Source organism: Scyliorhinus torazame, chromosome 21 (genome assembly GCF_047496885.1).
Source record: "Scyliorhinus torazame isolate Kashiwa2021f chromosome 21, sScyTor2.1, whole genome shotgun sequence".
NCBI lineage: Eukaryota > Metazoa > Chordata > Chondrichthyes > Carcharhiniformes > Scyliorhinidae > Scyliorhinus > Scyliorhinus torazame.
Genome location: NC_092727.1, coordinates 118,726,227 through 118,739,387, shown reverse-complemented (window position 1 = coordinate 118,739,387; position 13,161 = coordinate 118,726,227). Strand labels below are relative to the sequence as shown.

Here is a 13,161-nt window from a genome sequence, read left to right as displayed (position 1 = left end):
TCTCTGGCACCCGAAGAGCTGTATCTGTTGAAGGTAAGTGCCTTGAGGATTGGTGGACAAACTGAGGAAGGAAAATGATTGTGATCTATAGCAGGGTGATTGGATGGTGGAAAATTGTCACTTTGTAATTGGACAATAGCAGAGGGTAATGCAAATAACCTTTCCCTGTTACTCAGAACTTAAACAAATCAAGATTTATTGCATGGGGCTAATTAAGTACAAATGATCACTTAACAGTTGAGAAAATCTCACTTACATCAAATGTTGGATTTTTGAAAAAGTCAAGGTAATTGATCAAGAGTAAACCGTAGATACAGTGAGAACAGGGAGAATGGATGAGCATCAGAATTTTGGAGGAGCTCAAGTTTACGATGGGGGGGCAGTGAGAGGCTGGTGAGGAGAGCATTAGAACAAAAGATGTGGGTTTAAGCAACAGCGTGGCTGAAGTAGAGGCAGATGACAGGCAACGTTACAGAATTGGCAGTGGGCAAGCATTCCTTGTGATCGGAGAGGACATAGCATCGGAAGCTGAGCTCAGCTCAGAGTCAAATAAAATGCAGCAGTTGCGGACAAACAATCCGATTCAGCCTGAGATAGTGACCGGGGGGACGACAGAATCAGTGGCTCGGGAACAGAGTTTGTAATGGGTGGGAAGACATTGACTTCATGTTTGCCAATGTCAGATATTGGACAAGCAGTCTGGCAACCCAGAGGCAGCAGTGGTGGTGGGGAGGTCACGTTGGGAATCGTCAGTGAACACGTGGAACCCGGTGTATTTTTGGAATCGGCCACTGAAGGAGGCCAAGGATCGATCCTTGTGGGACTCCACGAGGTCCCTGGATAGTGACCAGGGGTGGAAACTCTGGCTGATTCTTCGCTCTCAAATACAGGGGATCTGAAGCCAGATTAAGTAACCTACATGCAACCCAGCAGAGGCCAACCCAAGTTAATTAACTTGGTATTGCTGATCAGAGCTAGGATCTTCATTAAACTATTGAAGGAACTCGAACCTGCCAAGTCAACCGCAAAGTGATAAATTAAAAAAACTCCCATTCTATTCTTAATACTGGCAATTTGGCATAAATTATACTATAAAGCAATTAAGAGCAGAAAGTTTATACTTAACACTTGAATGTATGAGAATGTACAAGCCAACAATACTTTCAAAATACTTTCAATTATTAAAAGCAGAAGCCTGTTCCACAGACATCAGAATCTAACATGACTTTTACTCTAAAGCATTTTGGCAGAGTTGTCGGAGAACTGTGCCAGAGGAGAAACTCAGATAAATTAGACTACAAAGCCATGCCCAGTTGCTTAGGAAACTACAAATAACTTCCTAACATTCTTGTTACTTAAACCTCCTACAGTCACACTTCTCCCCCATCTCAATCTAAAGTAACTGCATCACTTGGCACCATTCAAATCAAAGATTCAAAGCTTCATCAACAATGTACTGAATGCAATGCTTACATGAAGGTTTTGTCCTGCACTTGAACCACAGTGTTGTTGAGGTGTTTGCCAAGAACTAACACGGTTTGTAAATCCGCCAATGGCGTCTCAAAGCGGATTCTGCCCCAAAGAAAACCGCTGAAAGACTCCATAAACCAAAGGAATGTCTCCCTTTCAGCTCCATAAATGAGACACGAGATTAGGTACTTGAAAAGAATCTTAATTTTGACTCTTCTTTCATTCAACAAACCATGTTGCTGCTTTTGTAGAAATCCACCTAACAGTCATTATTATGGCCAAATAAAAAGGGATTTCATTTCTCCGTCTCTCGCTGAAGGGATTTATTTTATTTGAGTCATTCACCTTGCATGTGACAGGGGCATATGGGCTTGGTTACATCCTTTGTCTCAAAGGGAAGGGGAGCAAAAAGCACGATGAATGGGTCTGAAAGATCACTTCTTGAAAGACAAGCATACTTTCTGTCAAATGCTACAACACAGAATAAATAAAAGAACTTGGATTATATTGTGCCTGCCCCATTAATCTCAAATCACGACAGATACAATTAATAGCTCAGTTACTGTTGCTATGGAGGTAAATATGGCAATCATTTTGCACACAGCAAGATCCCAGAAATGATCAGCTGATTTAGTTTTGGCTGAGGAAAGAATGTTGGCCAGAATAACACTCTGGCTGTCTTTGAATGGTGCCATCTAATCTTGAATGGCCACCTGAACAGTCAGGCAAGGTATAGTTTAACACCTCATCCATAAGGATGGCGTCTCCAACACTGTTGCTGTTCCTTATTACTACACTGGAGTGTAGTATTTGCCCAATTCGCAAGCTTAATTTGAAACCACAACCTTCTAGGAGTGTAAGCTGCAGGTTTAACTAGGGAAAAATAACATGTAGATCATTCTTATACCAGCCATGTGGCGATAGTGATCATCTGTAGTGTAAGGGTTAAATGCCATTTCCATTGTAAATCTCCTTTAATAGCATCTGCAAACATGTACAAGTAGCAGTCTCATAATTACTTTGCACACACTAACCAAATGTTATGTCATACTGACAAGATGGTGGAGTTCCTATTGGCCGAATTTAAAAAGCAAAGACAGGTGGTCACTGAAGACTTGGTGAGAGTGGCAGAACCAATTAGGACTGTCCTGGAGAGGGTGAAAGGCAGTTGGTCAGTTGCATTGGGTACGGGGGGCGCTTTGTGAACATGGAAAGGCCAGTAGGTTGTTGGCACACCAGTTGAGACGGCAGGCAGCTTCAAGGGAGTTTGGGCAAATAAAGGACACCGGGGGCAGGGTGGTCTCTGGCACAGGTACGGTAAATGGGGTGTTTGGGGCCTTTTACTGGGCTGTACAGGTTGGAGCCAAGTACAAACGGTTCTTGGACGGCTTGGATTTCCCAATAGTGGAGGAGGCAAAAGCATAGGGGTCGGAGGCCCAACTTGGGTTGGAGGAAGTGCTGAGGTGCATTGGTTAAATGCAGTCTGGGAAGGCTTAAGGCCCAGATGCATTCCCAGCAGAATTTTATAAAAAATCTGCGATGGAGCTGGGGTCTCATCTAATGGAAATGTTCAATGATTTGTTAGCCCAGGTGGAGCTTCTGCCCACATTGGCACAAGCTTCGATTTCGCTAATTTAAAAAAAAAATAAGGGGTGGGATTCTCCGACCCCCCACCGGGTCAGAGAATCGGCGGGGGGCGGCGTGAATCCCGCCGCCGCCGACTGCCGAATGCTCTGGCGCCGGGGATTTGGCGGTGGCGGGAATCGCGCCGCGCCAGCCGTTCGTGTGTCCCTCCCCCCCCCCCCCCCCCCCCCCCACCACCACCACCGGTGATTCTCCGGCCCGCGATGGGCCGAGTGGCCGCCTGTTTTAGTCCGGTCCCGACGGCGTAAATTACAACAGGTACTTACCGGCGGGACCTGTCTGCGGGGGCGGCCTCCGGGGTCCTCCTCGGGGGGGGCGTGGGGGGAATCTGGCCCCGGGAGATGCCCCCACGGTGGCCTGGCCCACGATCGGGACCCACCGATCCGCGGGCGGCCCTGTGCCATGGGGGCATTCTATTCCTCCGCGTCGGCTGCTGTGGACCTCTGCGATGGCCGACGCGGAGATGAACCCCCCCTGCGCATGCGCTGGGATGAAGCCAGCACACGCTGGCGCTCCAGCGCATGCGCCAACTCGCGCCGGCCGGCAGGGGCCCTTCGGCGCCGGTTGGCGTGGCACCAAGCCCCTTCCGCACCTTTGGGGCGGCATGACGCCGGAGTGGTTCACACCACTCCTTCGCGCCGGAGTTGCCCGCCCCGCTAATTCCCGCCCAAGGACCCCAAAGAGTATGACTCTTATCGGCCTATATCATTATTTAAAAAAAATAAATTTAGTGTACCCACATCTTTGGGTTAGTGCACATCTTTGGGTTGTGGGGGCGAAACCCACGCAAACACGGGGAGAACGTGCAAACTCCATACGGACAGTGACCCAGAGCCGGAATCGAACCTGGGACCTCGGCGCCGCGTGACTACAGGGCTAACCCACTGCGCCACCGTGCTGCCCGGCCTATATCATTATTAAATGCTGATGCAAAATTGCTGGCTAAGGTGCTGGCAACAGGCTTGGAGGATTGTTTGCTGGGGGTAATAGCTGATGACCAGACGGGTTTTGTGAAGAGGCGACAATTGTCGACCAATATATGGAGGTTATTGGATGTAGCGATGATGCCCCTGACTGGTCAGGAAACAGAGGTAATAATTTCCATGGGCACGGAGAAAGCGTTCGACTGGGTTGAATGCGAGTACCTTTGAGGTATTGGGTTGGTTTGGGTTTGGACCAGGGTTCATTGCCTGGATTAGGCTGTGGTATATGGCCCCCACACTGACACAAGAAGTTTGGGGTATTTCCTTTTACACAGGGGTACCAGGCAAGATTGTCCATTCTCCCCGTTACTTTTTGCATTGGCGATTGAGCCGCTGGTGATTGCGCTAAGGGCATCGGCGGAGAGGAGGGGAATAGAGAGGAGGGGGTTTGGAACACGGAGTGTCCCTATACGAGGACGACTTGTTGTTATATGTAATGGACCTGATCTCCAGAATGAGTAGGATTATGGCGATGGTGAGTAGATTTGGCTCTTTTCCAGGGTACAGAGTGAGGTGTTCCCGATGCGTTTCCAGGGACAAGGCAGGGGCCTGGACAAGTTGCCACTTTGGCTGGTCAGTGAACCTTCTTTGGACTGCCTCCAATGCCAGTTCCTTGGATAAGGGGATCAAAACTGTTCACAGGTCAACTCTCCTCATTCCCATGATGACAGGGAACCACCGTTCTGTGAGGCTCAGGTGCTCCCATTCACCAGCACCCTTTCTGACTGGTGCCCTGGGAGGAACTGGCAGTGGTTGGAAAAATAAAGAGTGAAAAACAGCAATCGGGGGAGGTATTATTGCGCCACCCTCCTGACTCTGTCATAGCAAAGTGAAAATACCTCAGGTCTTATCTCGTACCTTGCATCCTTCGCAAGCGCTGACTCCATAGTGGTAACCCGATGACTTGTCTTGGCAGACGAAACAGGGTTTGTATACACGTGGAGGAGGGGGTGGGGAAGGTGGACTGGGCACAATCTCCTCTGAGCTAGTACTCTGTGTTTCAATGGCTGAAATACAAAATAAAAGAAAACAGTCTGAATTTAAATCTAAAAGGAGGAATTCAACAACATTTTACTTTTTCACTGCACTCAGTTCACACGAACTATAACAATTACAGGCTGAAGGAACTTGAGACAGTCAGGAGGCATACTGAGACAACGTGTGTTTTTGGCAGGTATTATACAGCAAGTAGAAGCTGACCACTAGACATTAAATTGTCATCCAGTAAATCCTACTCGTTATAGAGATTTACATTCAAAGAGAGAGTGGGTTGGGGAATGCTGATTATAGTTTCTCCAATCCTCATCTGATTTCCATCATGAAAATATAAACAAATGTACGGAAACACAACATGAACTGCAGTAGGTGGGCCATGATTTTCACAGCCTAACTATATTTAGTACATTTTTTACAATTTTACAATGCTTTGAACAACGGAATAAAATTATTACACTTGCCATTTATTTTCAATATTCTGTAATTTTTTTAAGTGTTGCCATTGGTTGATTTAGGTGCTATTTCTACTATAAACACAATCCTCTGCTAGATCTTTTCTGGCTTCTTCTATTGGTTTAACTTCAGATTCTATTGTTCTATTCATTTTTAATCGCTAACAATCAGTAATATATTATAATCCTATCGAAATTAAGTCAGATAACTTCAGCACCTGTCAATCTATTCACTCATTTACCTATGCTTCCTAACTCTCCCCCTCCTCGGCCATTCTCCTCTGAAGGCTCCCATCTTTACCCCCGTCAGCCCAAGGGGGCAGAGACTTGAATGCACATGGTGCACAACTGGTTCATGCATTCGTTACCAGGTCTGGGTGGACCAAATCAAGCGCCATCAGCCCCGGATCTCCTGTGACAAAATAATGCTTGCATCTCCAGCATCAATCAGAAATGCTTTTGCTCTCCACTATGAACAGTCTCCTTAATTCCCTCTCCCCTCCACCAACAAGTGCAAGAAGCTCAAGAATTGTTTTGTCACCATAAATAAAGCCATCCCATTCAGTTGCCACAACCTGACCTACCAAGCCAAGCCACCCTGGAACTTTTTGCCCTGCCCTATACCTTTCTCTTGTTTCTCTCCTATTTTCTATCGTGCCCCACCATACCCTATTCTTGACCATAGCACCGATCCCCCGCTCTGAATGAAGCAAGGATGGAAACGATGGAGGGTTCGGACATCTTTTCCTTGCATTTGGAAGTGGTGCTAGAGAACCAGAATTGCATTTTTGTTTGGGAAACAGGAAGAGGGATAAACCTGGGGAACTACCGACTTATATTGGCTCCCTGTCCACTAATACATCAAATTTTAAACTCACATTCCACTCATCAAATCTCTCCATGGCTTTGTTACACCTCCTTTCTGAAACTTCATCCATCTTTACAGCCTTCCAAGATAATCTACCAAATGGGAATACCCTTTATAATGGAATGTTTTCTTAGGTCTGGAGCCCAGGGGTCAAATGCTCAACGGTAACAGAGCAAGTTTCCATTTGTACAAGTGGGGAGCCATTGCTTAGATTAATATCTCGTGGCTGGCATTTTCCAGTTATCAGTCAACATAACCATTTCAAAATCCCTGTCTCAATTCCTTGATTATAGTCTTTACAGCTGTTGGCAAGCTACAGAATCATGGCAAGATCTAGACATTCAGAATTACTGTGGGAGGGAAGGAAAAACTGTTATTACACATTTCCTTAAAGCCTACTGACAATGGAGGAAGAAACGTTAGGGGAAGAAACACACACCAGCTGACATTCACCAAACTGAGTTGTGATTCCGTGGCTTTGAATCTGAGTCAACAAAATAAGGTTTGAAATGCGAAGCGACTGAAGAGGAACGCCAAGGGGAATAACTCGGGAAACAGTTTCTCTGTTTACCACTTCTAGTGAAATTGTGAGGCTGTACACAAAGATTCAAATCACGATTGTCATATCCCAGCCCGTGGAAGTACTATTACCTCCATGCTTTCATAGAATTAGAATTTACAGTGCAGGAGTCCATTCGGCCCATCAAGTCTGCACCGGCTCTTGGAAAGAGCACCCTACCCAAGGTCCACACCTCCGCCCTATCCCCATAACCCAGCAACCCCACCCAACACTAAGGGCAATTTTGGACACTAAGGGCAATTTATCATGGCCAATCCACCTAACCTGCACATCTTTGGACTGTGGGAGGAAACCGGAGCACCCGGAGGAAACCCACGCACACACAGGGAAGATGTGCAGACTCCGCACAGACAGTGACCCAAGCCGGAATCGAACCTGGGACCCTGGAGCTGTGAAGCAATTGTGCTATCCACAATGCTACCATGCTGCCCAATTAGTGCCCATTCCAACAACTTGTGGACCTAATTTATACTGATACTCAGCACAATGCTGCGCTTGGGGCTGGTGGAAGTGCTGCATGGTCGTAAGTACAGTCTTTCAGATGAGATGTGGCTGGGAGTTTGCGCCCCCAAACCCCCCCCCCCGGGTTTCCCGATGATGAAGGCAGCTCGTCATTGGAATATTCTGGTATCACCGAAGTCCACAGCGTTGTATACGGCTTTCCTGTCCAGGGAACCTGGCGAGGGGGGGGGTCACCTTCGGCTGGACCAGAAGATATCGCCAGCGGGAAGGGCTAGAAAACCCCACCCATTCCAGCCCATTACGCGGAGGCCCTGCCTGTCCTCTCGGGCAGACATAAAAGATCCCACGACGCCTTTTGAAGAACCACAGGAAGAATTTTACTGGTGTCCTGGCCAACTTTATTCCACAATCAATAGCCCCTTTTTAATAAACAAAATTGCCCCTTAATTGGGAAAAAAGGAATTGGGTACTCTGAATTTATATTTGAAAAATGTTTTAGTGTGGCCAATTCACCTGCCTGCCCTGCACATCTTTTTGGGTTGTGACTCACGCAGCCACAGGGAGAAAGTGCAAACTCCACAAGGACAGTGACCCGGGGCCGGGATCGATCCCGGTCCTCAGCACCGTGAGGCAGCGGTACTGGCCACTGCACCATCATGCCGCCCAATAGCCCCTTTAACACATTTCTTTATCTCACTGCTGTTGGTGGCACCTCGCTCTGTGAAAACTGGCTTCCACGTTTCCCGACTTTAAAAACACAAATCACACTTCAGAAGTGCTTCACTGCGAGGAAGCACTTTTGGACACCTGAAATCATGAAAGTCACAATATAAAAACAAAGGACGGGATTCTCCAACCCCCCCCGCCGGGTCGGAGAATCAGTGGGGGGCCGGCGTAAATCCTGCCCCGCCGCCCCGAGGCCAGCTGCCGTATTCTCCGGCGGGGGCAGGGTTCACGCCACGCTGGTCGGGGGCCGTTGGCAGCGGCTCCCCGGGCATTTCTCCAGGCCCCAATGGGCTGAGCAGCCGTCCGTTTTTGGCCAGTCCCGCCAGCGTGGGTTACGCATGGTCCCACATGGCAGGACCTGGCAGGTAAGTCGGCTGGGGCGGTCCTCGGGGCGGTGGGATCCGACCCCAGGGGTGGCCTGGCCCGCAATCGGGGCCCACCGATCTGCGGGCGGGCCTGTGCCGTGAGGGCACTCCTTCCTTCTGCATCGGCCCCGGTAGGGCTCCGCCATGTCCGGCACGGAGAAGAGCCCCCCCCCCCCCCCCCTCGCGCATGCGCCAAAACACGCGGTTCCACGCATGCGCGAACTCGCGGAGTCCCTTCGGCGGGCTGGAGCGGCGCGAACCCCTCCGGCACCCCCTAGTCCCCGAGAAAGTGAAAGTAAGTGGCGGATTCCTCACTCTCGGGGCCGTTGACGCCAAAGTGGTTCGTGCCAATTTCACACCGGCATCGGGTCATTTCAGCATAAAGCGGAGAATCACGCTGAAAGTCTTTCTTTCTCTATGTCGAAGGAGAGAGCATCAATCTCGGCTAGATACTATATCCGTGAGCACCAAAGAGGCAGATTGTGAACATCATTGACAGAGATGAAATTTAAGCAGTTTGTTATTCACAACTTTCACCTGTTCTGTTCAAATCTGGGCGCCCCAATATTACACAGAACTGCAGAGAAAACCAGCTGTCATCTGCAATGAACTCATTTGAAAATTCTAAACAAATTGGCTCACACACCAAGCATCAAATTAAATTTCAATTAATTTCAGTGCACTGAAGATTAAGAATAAAAAACAGAGGAGCGGGATTGGACCAAAAGCTGATCTTCAGCTTCTGTGCCATTTCCCCTATCCCATATCCCTCTATTCAGAGAAACCAAAAATTTGATTAGCTCAGCTTTAAACTTATTCAACAATAGAGCATCCATATCCCTTTGGGATAGAGAATTCCAAAGATTCACAACACTTCAACTGTATTTGCTCTGGGTAAGCTGTTATGTTGCGTCAAAGTCTAATTTTATTCTCTAAGCCTAGACAGTGGCATGCATTCTCTACACATGGGATTCTCTACTCTTTTTTTAAAAAAAAAAAGAGTACCCAATTATTATTTTCCAATTAAGGGGCAATTTTGCATTATCAATCTACCTATCCTGAACATCTTTTGGGTTGTCGGGGTCAGACCCATGCACACACGGGGAGAATGCGCAAACTCCATACGGACAGTGACCTGGGCCAGGATCGAACCCTGGTCTTCAGCGCCTGAGGCAGCAGTGCTAACCACTGCACTGCCCATGGGATTCTCTTTTCTTGTAGCGGGGTTGCTACATTGGAAAATCACAATGACCAACGTTGGAAACGGAGACTCCCACTGCCAGTGACGGTGTGCCAAGAAACATGTGGCTGGGGGCGCGGATAACTCACCCAGTGACTTTCAGCAGGCCACCATTTGAGAATGTAACAGGCAACACGGTAGCATTGTGGATAGCACAATTGCTTCACAGCTCCAGGGTCCCAGGTTCGATTCTGGCTTGGGTGACTGTCTGTGCGGAGTCTGCACATCCTCCCCGTGTATGCGTGGGTTTCCTCCCACAGTCCAAAGATGTGCAGGTTAGGTGGATTGGCCATGATAAATTGCCCTTAGTGTCCAAAATTGCCCTTAGTGTTGGGTGGGGTTACTGGGTTATGGGGATAGGGTGGAGGTGTTGATCTTGGGTAGGGTGCTCTTTCCAAGAGCCGGTGCAGACTTGATGGGCCGAATGGCCTCCTTCTGCACTGTAAATTCTATGATATTCTATGATAAACACGGGCCTCGTTTGCACCAAACATTTTCCAGCACAGGTTATTAGACACTGATAAGGAGCATGGCTGATTTTTTATCTTCCTTATCCAGGGGTGCTGAAGCAGCACAGTGGTTAGCACTGCTGCCTCACAGCGCCAGGGGCCTGGATTCGATTCCAACCTTGGGTGACTGTGTCAAGTTTGCACGTTTTTCCTGTGTCTGCACGGGTTTCTTTCCGGGTGCTCCGGTTTCCTCTCACAGTCCGAAGACGTTAGGTGGATTTGCCAAGCTAAATTGCCCTTAGTGTCCAAAAGGTTTGGTGGGGTTATAGGGATAGAGAGGGGGAGTGGTCCTAGACAGGGTGGTTTATCAGAGGGTCGGTGCAGATTCAATGAGCTGAATAGCCCCCTTCTGCACTTTAGGGCTTCTATGGCTCTACGGATGAAAAAAAAGCACAAAAATAAATTACAGGTTAAATGAATATTGGACAAATCTTTGCTCAGGTCAGCTACGTAGGTCACCCCTGTTGTTATATTTTTTTAATATAAGTTTAGAGTACCCAATTATTTTTTTTCCAATTAAGGGGCAATTTAGCGTGGCCAATCCACCTACCCTGCACATCTTTGGGTTGTGGGGGTGAGACCAATGCAGACACGGCGAGAATGTGCTGTTTTGATATTTTTAGCTGTGCTCTTTTATTTAAACTGGCAAAAATACCAAAAAGGAAGTGGTCAACCAACGTAAAGAAGCCCGTAGGGCATACAAGCTTCTGCAAGCAACAGCTTCAGAAACTCTCAAATTATAAACAACGAACAAACAAATAGAAACGGAAAATAATCAGCTAAACGTTGGTCACTAACAGCTCTGACTTTCAAGTTCTTTCACGTCTTATTTTTTGCTAAATGATTCTTGGTAAAATAAATCTCAACAGCGCAGCACGTTATAAATTTTGTTTCTTATCATGCACCTAGCCTCGACTCCACAGGAGTGTGACTGCACTGCATTTGACTAATGGAGCTTATCCCTCACATATCAGGACATTGAAGGTTGGCTCAGGCATTTGAAAAACCAGAACATAGGATCCTTGATGGCGCAATGAATTTATTCGGCAAAGTGCCAGAAACATCAGAAATGTCCGAGGTTTGAACCCTGATCAGTGCTGAGTCGTGAAACCCAGAGAGGTGATGGAAATGGTCCTTGTGTCAAAAAGGGAGAAATCAGCTGATCTACCTGCTTTCCATTGACACCATTTGGAAGTGCACATAGGTGGTTATCAGGTGAGGGAAAGATCAGACATACCACTCCTCCTCCACCAAAGAAAAATAACCTAGTCAGACCTCAGTTTTAAGGTAGATGACCTCTTGGCTAACAAGCGGAGTCACAGAGTATCAGGGGAGGTGGGAACATGTCGTTGAGGCGGCAATAAAGATCAACCACCATTTTATTAAATAGTGGAGCAGGCTCAAGGGCTGAATGGCCGACTTCTGCTCCTAGCTCACATGCCTGTCTTGTCAGATTCATACATGAATACTAGTTTGCGCCGTGGAATTGTAATTCAATAAGAGAGAACACAATGGAATATAAGGGGAAGACGGAGTGAAAATTGTCAAGAGTCTGTTTCTAATTTACAATTTGAAGATTATAACCGTGTTGGGTTCCCGAATCACAGACAACAAACACTTATAACGAAGAGTAGTTAATTCACTAGCCCAGCAGCTACTTCATAGTTGTGCTCCGCCCGCGCTTCCGGGGACAGCCCTTGCTCTAACATGTGACCCATTTTGTAACCACATCCATCACGTGACCACTGGGCCTACAAATATAAATTTCAGACATTATTTTACTCTAATGGGCTTTGCCAGAAAATTAAGATATTTCACGATGCGATAATTAAAGTTTTAGACTGTGCGGTAGGTTAACTTTGATCATCCCCACTGAAAGCTCTTGACCTAACTTTCCACCTTACATTATCCAAGACATGCATTTGCCCCATGAACACACTTCTACGGGACAACGCTGTGATACTGAGTTCTCCCCAGACATCGCACCTCCCCAACTAATAATGAGCCCTGGTTAAGTGTTAAACAATCCTGCAATAAGCCACTGCTTCTAGTAGAATTATCACTCAGGTATGTTTTGAGCCAAGCCTACAAGTGCAGGCTGGCTCAATTACATCACTGAAGTTGTCATACACAACATGCTCAAGTGCCGCTAAAGATGCTGTTTACAGTGTAACTGAGGTCCAGTACTTCTAGGACACACATAAATGCGCAAAGGCATGTTTAAGCAGCAGTGAGGAAACATTGCAATGGTGTCAGGCGTGTCAAACTCCTACTTCTTCGAACCGACCAACTTTCATTCGTATTGCAGAATAAATAATATCTTGAGCAGTATACTCAAGGTAAAGTCGTCCTTCAAGTTTAATCCTACAGCTCCACCTTTTTGCCAACATGCTAAAATGTAACAACGTACATAAATTGAATAAATAGGTCTTTCACAATTCAACATGGTTCTTAGGAAATATCTCCAACTGGCCCAGGCTGGGGAGGGAGGAGAGTAAAATGAGCCTGTATTGCCACTCGTGATTGTTATCCAGCCGGCTGCAATACTAGTGCCCATGTTCAGTGAATAGGTGTGAAGCTGTTCACAGTCAAAAAGCTTCCCGACCATCATCCTCTAGGCTCAATAATGAGTGAGGCTCCTGAGGGCAGCAGCAAAACAGTGGAGAAGACTGGAAAACAAATGTGGGTTTTGAAAATAATACTGTTACCAAAGCCTTTCTTTGGAAAATGTCGCATCAGATGCACTCAAACAATGACGAGACAGAGTACAGGAATGAGATAGAGAATCTGGTGAACTGGTCCGACGACAATAATCTCTCCCTCAATGTCAACAAAACGAAGGAGATTGGCATCGACTTCAGGAAGC

At 47.2% G+C, this 13,161-nt stretch overlaps 1 protein-coding gene across 13 annotated transcripts in view; it reads right to left on the bottom strand.

The window, feature by feature from the left end:
* The window catches only part of raraa (retinoic acid receptor, alpha a), a 756,690-nt gene that overhangs the window by 113,727 nt on the left and 629,802 nt on the right, over window positions 1-13,161 (bottom strand). For all 13 annotated transcript variants that reach the window (XM_072487386.1, XM_072487388.1, XM_072487385.1 and 10 more), the window contains one exon: window positions 4,956-5,104. In XM_072487386.1, the coding sequence (XP_072343487.1) occupies window positions 4,956-5,104 (149 nt within the window). The remainder of the gene's footprint in view (window positions 1-4,955; window positions 5,105-13,161) is intronic.